The sequence below is a fragment of the Pan troglodytes genome, chromosome 1 (assembly GCF_028858775.2).
Source record: "Pan troglodytes isolate AG18354 chromosome 1, NHGRI_mPanTro3-v2.0_pri, whole genome shotgun sequence".
In the NCBI taxonomy this organism is placed as follows: Eukaryota; Metazoa; Chordata; class Mammalia; order Primates; family Hominidae; genus Pan; species Pan troglodytes.
This window is the reverse complement of record NC_072398.2, coordinates 13,760,209-13,783,084: the sequence shown is the minus strand read 5'-3', so window position 1 is coordinate 13,783,084 and position 22,876 is coordinate 13,760,209. Positions and strand designations below refer to the sequence as shown.

Genomic DNA, 22,876 nt, shown 5'->3' with positions numbered 1-22,876 from the left:
TTAGTGATGATCTGTCACTGGGTTCTGTTGACCCTAGGAATGGGGTGTGCCCTTGGGCAAGATGCTTTCTACAGTAGACAGTTCCATAAGAGGGCAGACAGTTGAGGGCTATTTACCAAAAGCCAGTCCTCCCAGCTCTTGGGAGAGAAGTCCCAATTCTTGAAGACAGGGTGGCATATCACTAGTACAGTAATATAGATAAAAGTTTTTTAATGATAGTTTAGCAAACCTGAAGTTTTTAATTTATTTAAATTTTATTTATTAAATTGCCTGTGAATGTGACACTTTCTTCATGCATGTTTTATCAGGTAAGTGCTTTTTTCTCCCTTGAAAATTGTAATTCTGCAGAGAGGGAGCTACTGTAAATTTAAGCTTTTTTGTTTGTTTGTTTGTTTGTTTGTTTGAGGTTGAGTTTCGTTCTTGTTGCCTAGGCTGGAGTGCAATGGCACAATCTCGGCTCATTGTAACCTCTGCCTCCTGGGTTCAAGTGATTCTCCTGCCTCAGCCTCCCGAGTAGCTGGGACTACAGGCACCTGCCACCACACACAGCTAATTTTTGCATGGTTTTTTTGGTAGAAACGGGGTTTCACCATGTTGGCCAGGCTGGTCTCAAACACCTGACCTCATAATCCACCCATCTCTACCTCCCAAAGTGCTGGGATTACAGGGGTGAGCCACCACGCCTGGCCTGCATTTCGTTTAGAGGTCATCTTTTGGAATTGGTACTGAGATGCAGAGAAATTGAACACAGATTTAGTAATAATTTCTGCGGTTACTTCACTGGATGTTGTAGGGCTGTTATGACAACTAAATCAGTTAGATGTTTAAAGCACTTAGACCAGTTAATCGTGCATAGTGTTGTAAATAAACATTTTAAAACTTACTTTAAAAAGAAATGCAGACTGGGCGTGGTGGCTCATGCCTGTAATCCCAGCACTTCAGGAAGCCAAGGCTGTAGATCACTTGAAGTCAGGAGTTCGAGACCAGCCTGACCAACATGTTGAAACCCTGTCTCTACTAAAAATACAAAAAAATTAGCTGGGTTTTGTGGTGCGCTCCTGTAGCCCCAACTACTTGGGAGGCTGAGATGGCAGAATCGCTTGAACATGGGAGGAGGAGGTTGCAGTGAGACGAAATGGCATCACTCCATTCCAGCCTGGGTGACAGAGTAAGACTGTCTCAAAAAAAAAAAAAAAAAGAAAAGAAAAGAAATGCAATTGTACTAATGTTCTGCAAATGGCTTCTTGTAATTGGAGATATTATTTCCTGTGATAGCATCATACAAAGATTTAAAAAGTATTACATCTTAAACTGTTTAGATGGAATAAAGATGATATACTGTGGTGGGCAGGATAATAGCCTCCCAAAGATGTCCCCAGAACCTCTGATTTTGCTAGGTTACATGGCAAAGGGGAATTAGAATTATAGATGGAATTAAGGTTGCTAATCAGCTGATTTTAAGATTGGGAGAGTATCCGGTTGATCCAGTTGGGCTCAGTGTAATCACAAGAATCATTAGAAGTAGAAGCTAGGCCAGACGCAGTGGCTCACACCTGTAGTCCCAGCACTTTGGGAGGCCAAGTCGGATGGATCACCTGAGGTCAGGAGTTCAAGACCAGCCTGACCAACATGGTGAAACCCTGTCTCTATTAAAAATACAAAAAATACAAAAATTAGTCAGATGTGGTGGTGCATGCCAGTAATCCGAGCTACTTGGGAGGCTGAGGCAGGATAGTCGCTTGAACCTGGGAGACGGAGGTTGCAGTGAGCTGAGATCGTGCCATTGCACTCCAGCCTGGGTTACAAGAGTGAAACGTCTCAAAAAAAAAAAAAAAAAAAAAAAGTAGAAGCTGGAGGCAGAAGAGGCAGTGTTGGTGTGACGTGAGAATGTTTCAGCTGGCCATTGTTGATTCTGAAGATGGAAGAGGGTCATGAGCTAAGGAGTGTGCAGCCTCTAAGCCTCTAGAAGCTGGAAAAACTTTCCTCATATGATAAGGAAGCTATCATGTAAAGGTTCATCTTACATTTCTTGCTGTTTTCTTTCTTTCTTTTGCTGGCAAATATCATTCAGGGGCCACAGTATGGGCTGCAGCGGTGTTCATTGCTACTGGGTTGGTCTTCGTTTCTGGGCCTTTTTAAAGGACAGAGCTGCATCTGTTGGATTAATTCCTACAAGTAGAATAGATTTAAGGAAGATATGAGTTGTTTTTATATTATTATTAGAAAACACAAAAAAGAAAAGGTTTCAAAAATATAGAAAGTAGAGAGAATAAGCCAGGCGTGGTGGCTTATGCCTGTAATCCCAACACTTTGGGAGGCAGGTGGATCACTTGGTCAAGAGTTCGAGACCAGCCTGGGCAACATGGCGAAACCCTGTCTCTACTAACAGTACAAAAAAAATTAAATGGGTGTGGTGGTGGGTGCCTGTAATCCCAGCTACTTGGGAGGCTGAGGCAAGATAATTGCTTAAACCTGGGACGTGGAGGTTGCAGTGAGCCAAGATTGCACCACTGCACCCCAGCCTGGGCCACAAAGACTCCATCTCAAAAAAAAAAAAAAGCGTAGACAAAGAAAGTAGAGAGAATAGTATAATGGACACCTGTATATGCTTGCCATGTCAGTTTAACAATTGTTAACATGTTACCATATTTGCTTCATTTCCTTTTTTTTTTTTTTTTTTGAGATGGAGTCTTACTCTGTCACCCAGGCTGGAGTGCAGTGGTACGATCTCTGCTCACTGCAACCACTGCTTCCCAGGTTCAGGCGGTTCTCCTGCCTCAGCCTCCCAAGTAGCTGGGATTACAGACTTGCACCACTATGCCCAGCTAATTTTTATATTTTTAGTAGAGATGGGGTTTCCCCGTGTTGGCCAGGCTGGTCTTGAACACCTGACCTGAGGTGATCGACCCACCTCACCCTCTCAAAGCGCTGGGATTACAGATGTGAGCCACTGCACTCGGCCCATCTCTTATTTTTTGCTTAAGCATTTTAAATTATATACGGAGTAGCATTTCATTCCTAAATACTTTACATTGTAATTCTAAAAAAAATACGTTTTCTTACAAAACTGTACAGTTTAAATTGTGATTCATATGTTGGGTATGGTGGCTCATGCCTGTAATTGCAGCACTTTGGGAGGCTGAAGAGGGAGGATTGCTTGAGCTCAGGAGTTTGAGACCAGCCTAGGTAACGTAACAAGATCCCTGTCTCTAGCAAAAATAAATAAATAAATAAATAAATAAATAAATAAATAAGTACATAAATAAAAAATAAAAAAATCAGCCAGGCATGGTGACATGTGCCTGTAGCCCCAGCTACTTGGGAAGCTGAAATGGGAGGATTGCTTGAGCCCAGGAAGTTGAGCCTGCAGTGAACCGTGATCGTGCCACTGCACTCCAGGCTGGGTGACAGAGCAAGTCTCTGTTTCAGAAAAAAGAAAGTTGTGATTCATATTGTCAAATTGCTGAACAGAATTTTTTTTTTTTTTTTTTTTTTTTTTAGACGGAGTCTTGCTCTTGTTGCCCAGGCTGGAGTGCAGTGGTGGGATCTTGGCTCACTGCAACCTCCGCCTCCTGGATTCAAGCAATTCTCCTGCCTTAGCCTGCCGAGTAGCTAGGATTACAGGCACCCCCCTCCATGCCCAGCTAATTTTTGTATTATTAGTAGAGATGGGATTTCACTGTGTTGGCCAGGCTGATCTCGAACTGCTGACCTCAGGTGATCCGCCCACCTCAGCCTCCCAAAGTGCTGGGATTACATGCCTGAGCCACCTTGCCTGGCCCAGAATTGTTTTAAATCAGTAAATCCAGATTATTGAAAAACTTGATTCTATTTCACATCTTGGTTTACTCCTTTAGTCCAAAGTGGTGTCCATTCTTTAAGATTTTAAGATGGGGTAGTCACATGCTCTTTTAATCTGCTGTCTTTTAACAAAATTATTTGCCAGGCATGGTGACTCAGGCCTGTAGTCCCAGCTACTGGGAGGCTGAGGTGGGAGGATTGCTTGAGCCCATAAGTTCATGGCTGCAATGAGCTATAATCCAGCCTGGGCAACAGAGTGAGATGCTGTCTCTAAAAAAATTAATAAAAAAAATTCTGCTTTAGCTTTTTTCTTGATTAATTTTAGACATGAGTTTCTTAGCTTCCCATATAGAGAAAAATCTAATTTTTATCCCACCATTTCCTGTGGTTACACTTTATTTTTCACCAAAATGAAATGTTTATTTATAAAGACTTCTGTAGCATTTATTTACCTACTATTGGCTTTTCACATTATTTATATACTGAGTTATAATGCTAGAGATATTTTAAAAAATAGTATTTAATGGTCGGGCGTGGTGGCTCACGCCTGTAATCCCAGCACTTTGGGAGGCCGAGGTGGGTGGATCACAAGGTCAGGAGATCGAGACCTTCCTGGCTAACACGGTGAAACCGTGTCTCTACTAAAAATACAAACAATTAGCCTGGTGTGGTGGCACGTGCCTGTAATCCCAGCTACTTGGGAGGCTGAGGCAGGAGAATCGCTTGAACCCAGGAGGTGGAGGTTGCGGTGAGTCGAGATGGCGCCACTGCACTCCAGCCTGGGTGACAGAGTGAGACTGTCTAAAAAAAAAAATAGTATTTATTGATTATATCTTATTATTGTTGTTTTATTGCTGTTCTTGTTCCAGAGTTTTAAATGTTTTTTTTTCATTTACTGTATTGAAATATATTGAAATAATAATACCTGGAGAATAGAGTTGACACAGGTAGTCTGGTAGCAAATCTCTTCATAAAGTATGTACAGCAGTGATGTTCTTTTAGCAGTTGTATACACCTTTCAGAAGAATCATGCTTTTATCCTTCTGCAGAGCAAATAGATATATATGTATTTTAATATGGTAATGACATGATATATTTTCATGTTCTGGGAGTGGATGAAGGAAACAGCTAAGCTTACTGACTGTTGCCTAGGGGAACATCTAAACATTATATCAAACCAAAGTTCCTGCCTTTGACAGACACACCGTGGTATTTAGGTGAAAATTGTAGTGTAATTAAGTAGGTAATTAAGTTATTTATTTCATTTAGTGATTTCAGGGTGCATATTGTAGTTTACTTATTACTAGGATGCAGCCCTACTTAAAATTTGTAACAAATTTTATTTTATTTTTATTTATTTATTTTTTTGAGACGGAGTCTCGCTCTGTCGCTCAGGCTGGAGTGCAGTGGTGCAATCTCAGCTTATTGCAAGCTCTGCCTGCTGGGTTCACGCCATTCTCCTGCCTCAGCCTCCCGAGTAGCTGGAAATACAGGCGCCCACCACTACGCCCAGCTACTTTTTTGTATATTTAGTAGAGACGGGGTTTCACCGTGTTAGCCAGGATAGTCTCGACCTCCTGACCTCGTGATCCACCTGCCTCGGCCTCCCAAAATGCTGGGATTACAGGCGTGAGCCACCATGCCTGGCCTGTAATGAATTTTATTATAGACATTTGATAATTTTTGATAATTTCTTTGTTTTTTTTTGTTTTTTTTTTTTGAGACAGGTTCTCACTCTCTTGCCCAAGCTGGAGTTCAGTAGTGCTATCATAGCTCACTGTAACTATAGCCTCTGCACCTGGGCTGAAGTGATTCTCTCACCTTAGCCTCCCAAGTTGCTGGGACTACAGATGTGCACCACCATGCCCAGCTAATTTTTTGTATTTTTTAGAGAGCGGGTTTTGCCAGGCTGGTGTTTAGCACCTGGGCTCAAGCAATCTGCCTGCCTAGGCCTCCCAAAGTGCTGGGATTACAGGTGTGAACCACCACACCTAGCCCTTATTTTTTGAGACAGAGTCTTGCTGTGTAGCCCAGGGTGGAGTGCAGTGGCATGATCATAGCTCACTGAAGCCTCAACCTCTGGGGCCCAAGTGATCGTCCCACCTCAGTCTCCTGAGTAGTTGGGATTACAGGCACTAGCCACCATACCTTGCTAATTTTTTGTTGAGACAAGGTCTTCCTATGGCGCCCAGACTGGACTTGAACTCCTGGGCTCAAGCGATCCTCCTGCCTTGGCCTCCGAAAGTGCTGGGATCACAGGCATGAGCCACAGTTCCAGGCCAGCTTATATATTTGTAATGCTGATTACTATTCCATTGTCTGGATGTACCACGGTTTATTCTTCACCTACTAAAGGATATTTTGTTTTCTGGTTTGGGGAATTATGAGTAAAGTTGCTTTAAACATTTGTGTGCAGGTTTTTATGTGGACATAAATTTTCAACTTATTTGGGTAAATACCAAGGAGGATGATTTCTGGATTGTTGGATTAATTCTTTTAATTTTTGTGGGTACATAGTAGGTGTATATATTTATAGGGTACAAGAGAGATTTTGATACAGGCATATAATACATAATAATCACATCTAGGTAAATGAGGTATCCATCACCATTTATTCTCTCTTTGTTACAAACAGCCCAATTATACCCTTTTAGTTATATAAAGATGTACAATAAATTATTGATGATGGTAGTCACCCTGTCATGCTATCAAACACTAGATCTTATTTATGCTATCTGTATTTTTGTGCCCATTAACCATTCCCACTCCCTCCCCCTGCCCAGCCCCCCAGCCTTTAGTAACCATCATTCTACTTCTTCTTCTTCTTCTTCTTTTTTTTTTTTTAAGGTGGAGTCTCGCTCTGTCGCCCAGGCTGGAGTGCAGTGGTGCCATCTTGGCCCACAGCAACCTCCGCCTCCTGGGTTCAAGCAATTCTTCTGCCTCAGCCTCCCAAGTAGCTGGGATTACAGGTGTGCACCACCACACCTGGCTAAATTTTGTATTTTTAATGGAGATGGGGATTTGCCATGTTGGCCAGGCTGCTCTCGAACTCCTGACCTCAGGTGATCCACCTGCCTTAGCCTCCCAAAGTGCTGAGATTACAGGCATGAGCCACCGTGCCCAGCCCCGTTCTACTCGCTATCTCCATGAGTTCAATTATTTTCATTTTTTTAGCTCCTGCATGTAAGTGAGAACATGTGAGGTTTGTCTTTCTGTGCTTGACTTATTTCACTTAACATAATGACCTCCAGTTCCACCCATGTTGTTGCAAATGACAGGATCTCATTATTTTTTAAGGCTGGACAGTATTTTATTGTGTATGTGTTTATTTTCTTTTTCTTTTTCTTTTTTTTTCTTTTGAGACAGAGTCTCGCTTTGCCGCCCAGGCTGGAGTGCAGTGGAGCGATCTCGGCTCACTGCAAGCTCCGCCTCCTGGGTTCACGCCATTCTCCTGCCTCAGCCTCCGAGTAGCTGGGACTACGGGCGCCCACCACCACGCCCGGCTAATTTTTTGTATTTTTAGTAGAGATGGGATTTCACCATGTTAGCCAGGATGGTCTCGATCTCCTGACCTCATGATCTGCCCGCCTCTGCCTCCCAAAGTGCTGGGATTACAGGCGTGAGCCACCGCGCCCGGCCCTTATGTGTTTATTTTCTTTATCCATTCATCTGTTGATGGACACTTAGGTTGATTCCAAACCTTGGCTATTTTGAATAGTGCTGCAGTAAACATAGGAGTGCAGATATCTCTTCTATATACTGGTTTTCTTTCTTTTCGGTATATAACTAGCAGTGGGATTGCTGGAACATATGGCAGTTCTATTTTTAGTTTTTTGAGGAATCTCCAAACTGTTCTCCATGGTGGTTGTACTAATTTACATTCCCACTAACAGTGTGTGAGGGTTCCCTTTTCTCTAGCATTTATTATATCCTCTCTTTTGGATAAAAGCCCTTTTAACTGGAGTGATGTGATATCTCATTGTAGTTTTGATTTGCATTTCTCTGATAATCAGTGATGTTGAGCACCTTTTCATGTACCTGCTTGCCATTTGTATGCCTTCCTTTGAGAAATGTCTATTCAGATCTTTTGCCCATTTCTTAATCGGATTAATAGATGTTTTTCCCATTGAATTGTTTGAGCTCCTTATTATATTCTGGTTATTAATCCCTTATTAGATGAGTAGTTTGTAAATATTTTCTCCCATTCTGTGAGTTGTCTCTTCACTTTGTTGATTGTTTGTTTATTTATTTATTTATTTATTTATTTTTCTTTTGAGACAAGAGTCTCGCTCTGTCTCCAAGCTGGAGTGCAGTAGCGCCATCTTGGCTCACTGCAACCTCCACCGCCCTGGCTCAAGCGATTCTTTTGCCTTAGCCTTCCGAGTAGCTGGGACTACAGGGGTGCGCCACCACGCCCAGCTAATTTTTGTATTTTTAGTAGAGACGGGGTTTCACCACGTTGGCCAGGATGGTCTCAATCTCTTTTTTTTTTTTTTGAGACGGAGTCTTGCTCTGTCGCCCAGGCTGGAGTGCAGTGGCGCGATCTGGGCTCACTGCAAGCTCCGCCTCCCGGGCTCACGCCATTCTCCTGCTTCAGCCTCCCGAGCAGCTGGGACTACAGGCGCCCGCCAGGATGCGCGGCTAATTTTTTGTATTTTTTAGTAGAGACAGGGTTTCACCGTGGTGCTAGCCAGGATGGTCTCCATCTCCTGACCTCGTGACCTTGTGATCCACCCGCTTCGGCCTCCCAAAGTGCTGGGATTACAGGCGTAAGCCACCGCGTCCGGCACTTTGTTGATTGTTTCTTTCGCTATGCAGAACCTTTGTGATGGATTAATTATTTTTAATTCTTGTGATGTCAGTGAAGTTGGGCCTGATTATGATTGGCTTTTCATGTGGCTTGAGTCCATGGAGAATAGGAAACAAATTAGGTTGACCAGAGTAATCAGGTTTGTGTGACAGCTTTATTTATCATTGTAAATTAATAAACCTGTGTGCTAGTGTCTGGTTCAGTATTTTGTGCATTTGGAATTTTCAAATTGAGGCTATCAGGGTTTGTTCGCCCTGGATGTAGAAAGCAAAAATCTGGATCTTACACATTCCTGGGATCTGACTGGTGAGGTATACCCTTATACCACGTCTGTCCACTCTCTTACTCATACTGGTTTCTGTAGTTGCTCCTCTATCATTAATGTACTGGCCCCAGGGGAAAAGCTTGCTAAACCATAGATATTCTTCGTCAGACTTACAGCTAATCACAGTTGAATGCTGGCCTTGCTCCTTCTGTCTGCTTTGGCTTGAAAAATGACTTGTGCTTTGCAGTGTGAGAGAATGGCCTTATTTTGTGCATTCTTCTTTGTAGCATCCATCAATTCAACCCATTCTGACAGTTTCTATGATGATAACATTTACTTCTTTCTTTTTTTTTTTTTTCTTTTGAGATGGAGTTTTGTTCTTGTCGCCCAGGTTGGAGTACAATGGTGCGATCTTGGCTCACTGCAACCTACACCTCCTGGGTTCCAGCAATTCTCCCAACTCAGCCTCCCAACTAGCTGGGATTACAGGCACCCACCACCACGCCCGGCGAATTTTTCTATTTTTAGTAGAGATGGGGTTTTGCCATGTTGGTCAGGCTGGTCTCAAACTCCTGACCTCAGGTGATCCACCTGACTTGGCCTCCATAAGTGCTGGGACCATAGGTGTGAGCCACCGTGCCCGGGTATTGGAAAATGTTTTCTTTTAATGAGAGCATTTATACTATTTATGTTTTACTTAATTATTGATAATTTGGGTTTATATCTCTCATCTTACTACTTGCTTTTTGTTTGTTTTGCTGACATTCTGTTCCTTTTTTTCTCCCTTCATTGGATGACGATGATGATTATTTGTGGTGTTTTCTTTTTTTTTTTTTTTGAGACAAGGTCTTACTCCATTGCTCAGGCTGGAGTGCAGTAGCGCTATCTGCAAATTCTGCCTCCTGGGTTGAAGCAGTCCTCCCACCTCAGCCTTCCGAGTAGCTGGGACTACAGCTACTGTAGTCCCAGCTACTCGGAAGGCTAAGGCAAAAGAATCGCTTGAGCCGGGCTTATTTTTGTAGTTTTTGTAGAGATGTGGTTTCACTATGTTACCTAGGCTGATCTCAAATTCCAGAGCTCAAGCAATCAGCCAGTCTTGGCCTCCCAAAGTGCTGAGATCATGGGCGTGAGCTCCCGTGCCCAGCCACTATTTCTTTTCTTTTTTTCTTTTTTGAGACAGAGTCTCCCTCTGTCACTCAGGCTGGAGTGCAGTGGCTCAACCTTGGCTCACTGCAACCTCCATACCTCAGGCTCAAGCGATCCTCCCACCTCAGCCTTCTGGGTAGCTGGGATCACAGGCATGCACCACCATGCCCAACTATTTTTTTGTATTTTTAGTAGAGACGGGGTTTTGCCATGTTGCCTAGGCTGGTCTCGAACTTCTGAGCTCAAGCAATCCACCTGCCTTCACCTCCCAAAGTGCTGAGATTACAGGCATGAGCCACCAAGCCTAGAGATGATTATTTTTACCTTGTGTTTCTTCTCCATTAGTTTGGAGTTGTGGTGGTATGATATATATTGGTTTTTGTTCATGGTTCCTGGTTCTCAACTCCCATACCTCTTGTTACAGTCTTTTGTTATAATATTGGTGTGTCAGGCCTCAGGAAACAGGATCTCTCTCCTGCCCTCGATTCTCCTGCCCCAAGGCAGAACTCTAATCTTCTTCCACCATTCTGACTGTGGGTCATAAGACCCTCCCGGAGAGGCTCCCACCCCTCTACACTAGAGGCAGGAATGCTGATGTCTTTGAACTTCTAGATAGCTGAATCTGTGAAGGTTCTTGCATCCATGGAGGGCTTGGAAGCTCCACAGCCCTTCCCCTGTACCTCGCCTTAGCACACCTCTTCATCTATATTCTTTGCAATTTTTTTTTAAAGGAATATAAAACTATTTATTAACCACTGTTCACCAGTATTTACAATAAAGTAAACAATATACAGTTGGATAACATTTTGATTACTACAAAGTTGTTCTTCCTGGCTTTTGCTGAACCAGTAAAGCAAACTCAAGATTGAGCCTCCATATAATGAATTGGGGTAAAGAAAAAACATGCAGGTCAATAGGTTAGGTTACAAAAGGTTGTTCACACATTTATGACAGCAGGTCCTAAACTGCCAACACCTCTAACCATCTGATTAGGTTTCTATGAGCCAAGTCTTACATATTCCATTCATCATGACCTTTTAGTCAATGTAGCAACAGGGATTCCAACATTTTGCTAAGGAATGGCCCGCTAGGGAAACTTTTAAATGTTCATTTAACTTAGTTTTGTTTAGCTAGTTAAAACACACTAGCATTTGTCTAGTTTCCTCATCTGGATGAGGAAACCTGCTGTGATGGCAGTGATAAAATTTTTCCTTTTAGGAATTTTGCAAATAAACCACTGCAATTATAGACACTTTAAAATTATCCAATTTAAATTGTCCTATCTAGAATTACTTATTTCACTTGAAATGTATGGCTTCAGGAAAATTTTCAATTTAACTTGAAGGGATTATCTCTTATTTTGCTTGGAATAATGGCATCTCAGAAACATGGGTTTACCTGTGATTTTTTTGTTTGGGTGAATGCTTAAAAACAAAAAAAAATTTACATATGCATTTTATGGATACACACACACACACACACAAAAACACGTAATAAATCTAGAATGGTCCTTAGGCTTATGAGAACACAAGTTTTGACTGAGTAATGACTATGGACATTTCCCCCAACATTTAGAAAAGCTGTTCTTTAATGAAGAGGAAATGATATACCATGGTATCAAATGTTCTTTTCTGATAAAGGAAGCAACTACAGAAAGCTTTTATTTATTTGTTCAAAGTAACCAGTGCTATGGATGCAAAAAACCCCCAACAACTCTTCCAACGCTACTTTCAAAACAAACATATCAAACTTGATTTTCATTAGGATGTAGTTATTTTGTCACACTAGTAAATCAAAATCTAAGACCCAATTTATATATATATATATAAATATATATAAAAAAACAATGTGAACAATTATTGAGCTTCATCTTCTGGACAAGAATGCCAAGTTAGTCTCTCTTCATAAAAAGCAATTACAATTTGAGGACACTTCATATTCGCCTCTTTCGCCAGCACCAAGTCTGCCTCATCTGAATCTTTCCATTTCATGAGAAACATCAATTCTCCACTGCTGTCTGTGGCACCAATTATTCTTTCAGGATCAAGACCTCTGGCAAATCCTCTTGGTTTGTCAGCAGCATCTCTTTTCTTCTTTGATTTGCTGTCATCAGATTCACTGTCAGATAAAGATTTTCTTTTTGTACCATCTTTTTCTTTGCCAGCTTTTCTGTAAATCCCTTCCACTTCAGGAAATATTCCACTTTCCCATTCACTACACGTCGATCTAGTACTTTTTCCACGACAAATTCTTCAGGCTCTGCCTCTTCAACTTTTTTACTCTTTACATTCTGTTTTTTTCCCATTTTTTGCAATGTAGTTTTATTGGAGGCCATTTTTTATTGCAGACTTGAAGAGCTATTATTCACCGCCTCCGAGCTGCTCCGGGTCGCGGGTCTGCAGCGTCTCCGGCCCTGCGCGCCTACAGCTCGAGCCACATCCCAAGGGGGAGGGCTGCAATATTTTTTATAATAAACCTGTAAATGTAAGTAAGTGTTTTCCTGAGTTCTGTGAGCCGCTCCAGCAAATTAATCAAATACAAAGAGGGGGCTGTTGGAACCCCAGCTGTTTGAAGCTGGTCGGTCAGAAGTTCCAGACGCCCAGGCTGGTGGCTGGTGGTCTGACACTATGTCCAGTCAGATAGTGTCAGAATTGAATTGGCGGACACCCAGATGGCATCCCCTGCTTGGTGTGTGGGGAAAACCCCCACACATTCGGTCACAGAAGTCATCTGTGCTGATTGTTGTAGTGTGAGGAATAGTGTAGCAGAGGAAAGACATGGTTTGGAGAGTTTTAACTTATGCAGTAGTTATTCATTTTTTATTTTTCCTTACACAGTCAATTTTTTATTATTTAGAGGTAAGTCTAGAGATTAAAATATGCATCTCTGGTTTACAGAAATCTAGTCTAATAATATATACCTCCTTTTGGACCCATGAAAGACCTTAGAACATGCCATTTATCACCTTCCTAACTCATGTGTGACATTTTAACCGATGTTTATTTTAAACCCGAAGAACTGATATTATTACTTTACATTGTCTGTATTACTTTAACTTCACCCATATATTTACCCTTTTCTTGCCTTTTATCTCCCCACTCCTTGTATCTTTAGGCTTCTATCTGGTATAATTTTCTTTTTCCTTGAAGACTACCTTTATTGGGTTTTTGCTGAAATTGAAGGAAAAAATTATTTTTCCTCTTTTTTTTTTTTTTTTTTTTTTGAGATGGAGTCTCGCCCTGTCGCCTAGGCTGGGGTTCAGTGGCGTGATCTCGGCTCACTGCAACCTCCGCCTTCCGGGTTCACGCCGTTCTCCTGTCTCAGCCTCCGGAGTAGCTGGGGCTATAGGCGCTCGCCACCGCGCCTGGCTAATTTTTTGTATTTTTAGTAGAGACGGGGTTTCACTGTGTTAGCCAGGATGGTCTCGATCTCCTGACCTCGTGATCCGCCTGCCTCTGCCTCCCAAAGTGCTGGGGTTACAGGCGTGAGCCACTGTGCCCAGCCTTTTTTTTTTTGAGACGGAATTTTGCTCTTGTTGCCCAGGCTGGAGTGCGGTGGCACGATCTCGGCTCACTGCAACCTCCGCCTCCCGGGTTCAAGTGATTCTCCTGCCTCAGCCTCCCGAGTAGCTGGGATTACTGTCATGCGTCACCACGCCTGGCTAATTTTGTATTTTTAGTAGAGATGGGGTTTCTTCACGTTGGTCAGGCCAGTCTCGACCAGTCTCGAATTCCTGACCTCAGGTGATCCGCCCACCTTGGCCTTGCAAAGTGCTGGGACTACAGGCATAAGCCACTGTGCCTGGGCTTTTTTTTTTTTTTTTTAATTTTTATTGTAGCCACATACATAACATAAAGTTTGCCATTTTAACCACTTTTCAATTTAACATTTTAAATTGTGGTAAAATATACGTAACATAAAATTTACCATCTGAACCAGTTTTGAATGTACAGTTTAGTAGTAACTACCCTAAGTATCTCATATAAGTGGAATATGGTATTTGTCCTTTTATGGTAGCTTATTTCTCTTAGTGTAATGTCCTCAAGGGTCAGTTTTGTTTAGTGTGCTCAATAAATTTTAGCCATTCTTGTTTTCTGGAGTGGTGGTTTTTGTTGGCTTTTTCACCCAGACATGCTATGGCATTTGCTGATTGAAGTCCTGAGTATAAGGCTAACTTGTCCATTCCCTCCTCCCCAAGTGGTATCTGTGTGATATGGTTTCCGCTGCAAATTGGTATTTGCTTGCAGAAAACTGGAGCATTGCCTGTATCATCATCTGTTACTCATTTGGTTTTTCTTGTTCTGCTAGGACCCTGGTTAGGAGTAGAATGGGACAATCCCGAGAGAGGAAAGCATGATGGGAGCCACGAAGGGACTGTGTATTTTAAATGCAGGTAACTTTTCATTATGAATCAGCACGGTCATTTAGTCAAGATTATATTTAATACTTGAATAAGGAGGGATGGAGAGGAGGAAACGTTTGGCTCATGGAGTAGTTATATTATGGAATTTGTTGTATTCCAAAAAGGCAGTTATTTTATTTGTGGCTTAATTGCTGCTGTTTGTAGCATTTTTCCCTTTTTTAAAAAAATTCTGACTCTTGACCTTATGCGTGGCGTTGCTTTCTTCGTCCTTTTTTTTTTTTTTTTTTTTTTTTTAACAGTCCTTTAAATTGGATGAATGTAAACCTTTCTGGCTCATTACCAATGTACAATCCAGTAAGTAAATAATAGAAAAGAGAAACAGCCTAGATTTCCAGTAAGAAGGAATTGATTACACAAAATACAGAACATCTGAATAGTGGAATGCTGAGCCACCATTAAAAAAATTTCTTATCATAGGAAGAGTTACATGTCACATTGCATTTCTTTGTCTTTTTTTTTTTTTTTTTTTTTGAGACGGAGTCTCACTCTGTCGCCCAGCTGGAGTGCAGTGGCACAATCTCAGCTCACTGCAACCTCCACCTCCCAGGTTCAAGCAATTCTCCTGCCTCAGCCTCCTGAGTAGCTGGGATTACAGGTGCCCACAACCACACCTGGCTAATTTCTGTACTTTTAGTGGAGACGAGGTTTCACCATATTGGCCAGGCTGGTCTCGAACTCCTGACCTTGTGATCCGCCCGCCTCAGCCTCCCAAAATGCTGGGATTACAGGTGTGAGCCACCGTGCCCGGCCTGTCACATTGCATTTCTATTATTATTTTTGATTGCCTGATGTCAGAAAAACTGCATGAAGCCCTGAAAAGGGTGCTGGGGAGCCTTCAGGCAGAGCCTGTCTTCTAAATTTTTGTTGTTGTTGTTGATTTTTATTAGTTTTCAATTTCTCAAAACGATCTTTCCCTAGTAAGCTGTTTTTCCTTAAGTATGGTACAGTGAACACAATACTGCCCTGGAAATCAGGAGGCCTCTAGTCTGTTTTTAACAGTCTTTTTTGTTTGTTTGTTTGGTTTATTTGTTTATTTTTTGAGACATTGTCTCGCCTAGACTGGAATGCAGTGGCATGATCATGACTCACTGTCACCCTGAACTCCTGGGCTCAAGTGATCTTCGCGCCTCAGTCTCCTGAGTAGCTGGGACTACAGGCATGCACCAGCACACCCAGCTAATTTAAAAAAAAAAAAAAAAAAAAGAGATGAAGTTTTTCTATGCTGCCCAGGCTGGTCTCAAACTCCTGGCCTCAAGCGATCCTCCCACCTCGGCTTCTCAAAGTGCTGGGATTACAGATGTGAGCCACTGCACCAGCCCCGCTTTTAACAGTCTTTATGGTCCTGAACAAGACAAGTTTACTAACCTTTAAAATGAAGGTCAGAATTAGGTAACCACACAGCATATCTCCTGGTCCACTATTCCATAATTTTAGAAAGTCAGGATGTTCTTAAAAGGCCAACTCTACTTGTAGACTTGCCATCTCTGAATTTGTTCAGAGCTGTTCAGGTTATATGGTTAGGGAGAAATATTTTAGCCAGGCCCACAGATTCCTTAGGTACCTGGACCATGACCTTACAAACCCTCCAGTGAAAGGACTTTTTTCTTTTTTTTGAGATGTAGTTTCACTCTGTGGCCAAGGCTGGAGTGCAGTGGTGTGATCTTGGCTCACTGCAACCTCCACCTCTCTGGTTCAAGCAATTCCCCTGCCTCAGCCTCCTGAGTAGCTGGGATCACAGGCGAACGCTACCACGTCTGGCCAATTTTTTTGTATTTTTAGTAGAGACGGGGATTTCACCAGGTTGGCCAGACTGTTCTCGAACTCCTGACCTCAGGCAGTCCACTGGCCTCGGCCTCCCAAAGTGCTGGGATTACAGGTGTGAGCCACCACCCCCTGTGAAAGGACTTTTTATTTGGAACTTACCCCAGCCTACTTCCTTCTTCTAAAAGCTTGCCCAAAATGTCCATAATTTTATGGTCTTTAATGGTCTCTGGATACAGTGATATTTTCAAAGTCTTGGTTGCTCTGAGCAGAAAAATCAAGAATTGCTTCAAGTCCTGGGTGATGCAGGGTTTGTCCTGAAATGCTAATGGGAAGCCTTGGTTCAGGGACATTGAGTCAGTATAGTCATGCATTGCTTAATGAAGGGGATGTGTTCTGAGAAATGCCTGTTAGGTGGTTTCATCATTGTGTGAACATCATAGTATACTTAACAAACCTGCGTGGTGTAGCCTACTGCACACCTAGGCTACTGTATGGCATAGCCTATTGCTTTTAGGCTATAAACCTGTACAGCATGTTACTGTGCTGAATACTGTAGGCAATTGTAACACAATGGTAAGTATTTATCTAAACATAGAAAAGGTACAGTAAAAATAAAAAATTGGCCGGGTGCGTTGGCTCACGCCTGTAATCCCAGCACTTTGGGAGGCCAAGGCAGGCGGATCACGAGGTCAGGAGTTCAAGACCAGCCTGGACAATATGATGAAACCCTATCTCTACTAAAAATATAAAAATTAGCCAGGCGTGGTGGCGGGCGCCTGTAGTCCCAGCTACTCAGGAGGCTGAGGCAGGAGAATTGCTTGAACCTGGGAGGTGGAGGTTGCAGTGAGCTGAGGTCGTGCCACTGCACTCCAGCCTGCGTGACAGAGCAAGACTCCGGCTCAAGAAAAAAAAAAAAAATTAAGCAGTGTGGGGTGGTACGGGTGGTATGTGCCTGTTAGTACCAGCTACTTGGGTGGCTGAGTCATTAGGATTGTTTAAGCCCAGGAGTTTCAAGACCAGCCTAGGCAACACAATGAGATCTCATCATAAAAAAAAAAAAGATAGAAAATGGTATGCCTGCATAGGGCACTTAGCGTGAATGGACCTTGTAGGACTGGAAGTTGCTCTGGGTAAGTGAGTGAGTGGTGAGTGAATGTGAAGGCTGGGACATTCTTGTACCCTACTGTAGACTTTGGAAACACTGTAGCCTTAGGCTACACTAAACTTAGAAGTTTTTTCTTTCTTTAATAATAAATTAACTTTAGCTTCCTGTAACTTTTTTATGTTATAAACTTTAAATTTTTTTTTTTTTTTTTGGGATGGATTCTTGCTCTGTCACCCAGGCTGGAGTGCAGTGGCATGATCTCAGCTCACTGCACTGCCTGGGTTCCAACGATTCTCTTGCCTTAGCCTCCTGAGTAGCTGAGATTACAGGCATGCGCCACCACACCTAGGTAATTTTTGTATTTTTAGTAGAGATGGGATTTCACCATGTTGGCCAGGCTGGTGTCGAACGCCTGACCTCGTGATCAACCCTCCTCAGCCTCCCAAAGTGCTGGGATTATAGGCATGAGCCACCATGCCCGGCACTTTTTTTTTTTTTTTTTGGAGACAGAGTCTTGCTCCGTCACCCACGCTGGAGTGCAGTGGCACAACCTCGGCTCACTGCAACCTCTGCCTCCCAGGTTCAAGTGATTCTCCTGCCTCAGTCTTCCGAGTAGCTGGGACTACAGGCGCATGTCACCATGCCCGGCTAATTTTTGTATTTTTAGTGGAGACGGGGTTTCACCATGTTGGCCATTCTGGTCTCGACCTCCTGATCTCAGGTGATCCGCCTGCCTTGGCTTCCCAAATTCCTGAGATTATAGGCATGAGCCACTGCACTGGACCTGAGCCTTCTTCCAGAATACCTCCTGAAGGACCTGCCTGAGGGTAGTTTACAATTAACTTTTTTTTTTTTTTAATAAGTAGGAGTTTGCTGGGCACAGCAGCTCATGCCTGTAATCCCAGCACTTTGGGAGGCTGAGGCAGGAGGATCACCTGAAGTCAAGAGTTCGGGACCACCCTGGCCAACATGGTGAAACCCCGTCTCTACTAAAAACAGAAAAATTAGCTGGGCATGGTGGCATGCACCTGTAATCCTAGCTACTGGGAAGGTTGAGGCATGAGAATCACTTTTGAACCTGGGAGGTGGAGGTTGCAGTGAGCCAAGATCACACCATTGCACTCCAGCTTGGTCAGCAGAGTGAAACTGTGTCTCAAAAAAAAAAAGAAAAAATAGAAGGAGTACACTCTAACATAATGATAAAAAGTATAGTATAGTGAACACTTAAACTAGTAACATAGCCATTTATTATCATTATCAAATATTATGTACTATACATAATTGTATGTGCTATACTTTTATGTGACTGGCAGTGTAGTAGGCTTGTTTACACCAGCATCACCACAAACACGAGTATTATGTTGTACTACAGCATTAAGACAGCTACAGCTTCACTAGGAGATAGGATTTTTTCAGCTCCAGTGTGATTATGGGACCACTGTAGCATATGCGGTCCGTTGTTGATCTACACGTCATTATGTGGTGCATGACTGTATTTGGATTCTTAGCCTTGGAATAACTGCTTACTTCATTATATCGTCTAGTGTTGTGTTGTCATGCCTAAACATTTACGTAATTGAAGTACATATTATCTTATTATAAATAACTTTTAAAAATTTAAATAGGCACTTTGTTGACATTAAAAAATTATATGAGTAGGTAATGTTATCTGTGAATTCCATTTCAGGATATTTATGGGGCAATACAAAAGAGATCATTGGGTCTGAAGTGGTGGAGAACCACTGGTCTGGACTACAGGAATTTAACTGGTCCTTTAGAGTTTGATGATTTCATGTCATGTTTTAGTTTCTCTGATCTCTTTTGTAACCTAAGGTAAATATAGTAGTCTCCTGAGCTATTATTACCCATAATTAATATTTGTAACATTAGCAATTAATAGTGGTTTACAGTGTCAAAATAAAAATAAAATGTGCAGATGAATGTCTAAATGTAACATTTTATTTGGGAAGCAAGAATTGCACTTCAGGGCATCCGCACAGACTAGATGGTCTTTGGTATATCCAAAGAACAAAGAACAAAGAGAAATGTGGATTTTTTCTTTTTGTTTTTGAGACGGAGTCTCACTCAGTCACCCAGGCTGGAGTGCAGTTGCGCCATCTCGGCTCACTGCAACCTCCGCCTCCCGGGTCCAAGCGATTCTCCTGCTTCAGCCTCCTGAGTAGCTGGGACTACAGGTGCCTGCCACTACACCTGGCTAATTTTTGTATTTTTAGTAGAGATGGGGTTTCACCATATTGGCCAGACTGGTCTCGAACTCCTGACCTTGTGATCTGCCCACCTCGGCCTCCCAAAGTGCTGGGATTACAGGCATAAGCAACTGCTCCTGGGCTTTTTTTTTTTTTTTTTTTGAGACGGAGTTTCACTCTTGTTGCCCAGGCTGGAGTGCAATGGCGTGATCTTGCCTCACTGCACCCTCCGTCTCCCAGGTTCAAGGGATTCTCCTGTCTCAGCCTTTTGAGTAGCTGGTATTATAGGAAAGTGCCACCACGCCTGGCTAATTTTGTATTTTTAGACAGGATTTCTCCATGTTGGTCAGGCTGGTCTCGAACTCCTGACCTCAGGTGTTCTGCCTGCCTTGGCCTCCCAAAGTGCTGGGATTATAGGCGTGAACCACTGCACCTGGCACCCCCCCCCTTTTTTTTTTTTGGACGCAGGGTCTTGCTCTGTCACCCAGGTAGTAGTACAGTGGCACAATCATGGCTCGTTGCAGCCTCAACCTCCTATGCTCAAGCAGTTCTCCCACCTCATTTTTTGATTTTTTTGTAGAGATGGAGACTCCGTATTTTGCCCTGGCTGGTCTCGAACTCCTGGGCTCGAGTGATCCTCTTACCTCGGCCTCCCAAAGTGCTGGGATTACAGGTGTTACCCGTCGTGTCCTGTCTAGTACATTTTATAAAAAGGAGAAATGTTACATATTGTTCTGAAAGAAAGTTCATTGGCACTAGTCAAGTTTTGGAGAGCTGGCTAGCAAGCTCTGATTGGTGAGTGGCAGTGGTGGGTAAGATTAGTCTTAGAGTCACGGCAGATTGTTTTAGTAGCTATTAAATAAAACTGGCTTCAGGTTACAACAGGCAGTCTCAGCAGCTGGGCTTGTAATAAACTGAATTCTTGGAGCAGGTGTTGTGTGCCCCGAGCACTTTTTCCCCTTGGTCCCTTGACTCTGATTTAGTTGGGTATGACAAGAATGACCCAGTTTCTGTAATCAACTTTCCCAAGATTTATCCAAGATTTATGGCCGTGCGCCAGTCACCCGTGTCCTTCCTAGGTACTCCTGCTCTCTACTTCTTGTCTTTTAGGGTAGTTGAGGGGTTCAAATATGGTAAGTAACCTTGAAGTCCTCTTTACCTTGTCCGTAGACAGCAGAGTGGTTTTCAAGTTTTTTTTTTCTTTCAACCTAAACCCCAGAGTATGCTCTGAACAGAGCTGTGTGTGTCAGTATTCTCCCCACTCACCTTTTATTTCAGTGCTTCTGTTTCCAAGCAATGGTAGAAGTTCTCTTTTCTGGTGAGAAATAAATCTTAAAATTTGACTTTTCTTCAACACTAGGGAGCAGAATCTAACTTTAATACTTAGCATCAGAGAGGACGTGCTGTTCCAGCCTGTGTCTGTGATAATGGACATCTTAGGAAATGGATGGTTGACAATTTAAGAAACAAAGCCCTAGCAATAAAGGATAAGTGTTTGAAAGAAAGGATAAATGTTTGAAGTGATAGATACCCCATTCACCCTGATGTGATTGTTACACGTGTGCCTGTATCAAAATATTGTATGTACCCACAAAAATTAAAAATTAAACTAAAAAAAGAAAGCCCTTGATTTATTCATCTTTTGTGTGTCATAAGCCTGTTGTAAAGTGTTTTGAGGATCTTGGCTGAGCATTAATGGGTTGGTATAAAATATTCTCTTGGTGTGGTGTAAAGTGTTGGAAGATTTTTTTTTTTTTTTAAATCAGGAAATGTAATGATAGTATGTGGGCAAGGCGCATCTCTGTTCAAAAAGGTGGTAGCTCTGCTTCATTTTTGGAAGGTTTTCTTGAATCAGAGCAAAATCATAATTGTGTCAACGCAAAAGCAGTTGAGATGAATATTAAATTCAGCTAATTAGAGAAGCAAACAAAAAGAGCAGTCTACAGCAAGGTGCTTATCTACTGTACTGCTTTACTCACAGGAAAACAACCTCTCTGGGTCAGCTCTTTAGATGTTACAGCGCTGAACACTGCACGAAAGCTGAGTTCTCCTCTCCTGATGAACAGCTAGATATGCAACCTTGCTGAACACTAAACATTCCTGAAACAAACAGGGTATCAAGATCAACAGTATTTATTAGAAACTCCCCAGAGACCTGGCCTTTTCCAGTAGCTTGTATCCAAAGCTCCAACAAGAAAGAAGCTTACTGTGGAAGTCTGGGAGTCTGTTGGGGACCCTTTACCTTTGTGTAGTGTTGCCAGATTCAGCAAACAAAAATACCAAATGCATAGTGAACTTTGGATTTCAGATAAACAGCCAATCTTTTTTTTTTTTTTTTTTTTAGTATAAGTATGAGACATGCATGGGGGCATACTTACTTAAAAATGATTTGCTGTTTATCTGAAATACAAGCTTAACTGAGCATCTTCGATTCTATGTGGCAATCCTGATGGGGACATAGGACAGAATGAATCTTGATAACTGGGTTTTATGAGCACATGCTGTTTCCACAAGGGCCATGGGTCAGGATGATGATTTTACCAGCAGCATGTGTAATTGGTAGGCAGAAGGAGGAAGGAACCTGAACAGGCCAAATGCTTCCAAGAGAAACGTTTTTGGACACCCCTCCCTGTATTCTCCTCCTCACCAACATTTTTCTCTTTAGACATGGTTTGGAATTTCAGTGTTTGGATACAGTTTCTTAATATATTAATGTAGAATCTCAGTGGAGTCTATGTAAATTATTACAGTTTACCTCTTGGAGATTTGTTGTTATTGATGGGCACCCATTCAGCTAGGATTTTTCACTATTTGTTGAGGCTGTTTTGTTTTCTGAGAAACCTGCTGGAAATGTCCCAGAAAATATTGATCTTTAGTGTTAGTCTTTGATCTGTAAAGGGCATAGCATCCGTTTTGCAACTACCTAACAACATTCCTAACTCTCCTTTCATCTGCCTGCAACTAAACTCAACAGTAATAAAGATCTGTTCATGACTTCTTGTTTTTTACCATGGTTTTAAAACTTGTTTATTACCACTGTTTTAAAAAGTGTAGATTTAGGGCCTGGCGCCGTGGCTCATGCCTGTAATCCCAGCACTTTGGGAAGCCGAGGTGGGCGGATCACTTGAGGTCAGGAGTTCGAGACCAGCCTGTCCAACATGACGAAACCTCGTGTCTACTAAAAATGCAAAACTTAGCCGGGCGTGGTGGTCACCCATAATCCCAGCTACTTGGGAGGCTGAGGCACGAGAATCGCTTGAACCCAGGAGACAGAGGTTGCAGTGAGCTGAGATTGTGCCACTGCACTCCAGCCTGGGTGACAGAGCGAGACTCCATCTCAAAAATAAATAAACAA

General features: G+C 42.5%; 1 protein-coding gene and 1 pseudogene across 4 annotated transcripts in view; one reads left to right on the top strand and one right to left on the bottom strand.

Annotated features, from left to right (window-relative positions):
* TBCE (tubulin folding cofactor E) overlaps window positions 1-22,876 on the top strand; it is an 89,124-nt gene that overhangs the window by 22,652 nt on the left and 43,596 nt on the right. For 3 of the 4 annotated variants that reach the window (XM_001154931.7, XM_024352713.3, XM_063809713.1), the window contains exon 3: window positions 14,331-14,415. The exons of the other annotated variant lie outside the window; for it this stretch is intronic. In XM_001154931.7, the coding sequence (XP_001154931.3) occupies window positions 14,331-14,415 (85 nt within the window). The remainder of the gene's footprint in view (window positions 1-14,330; window positions 14,416-22,876) is intronic. 4 annotated transcript variants of the gene reach the window in all.
* LOC107973121 (chromobox protein homolog 3-like) lies at window positions 11,593-12,469 on the bottom strand (annotated as a pseudogene).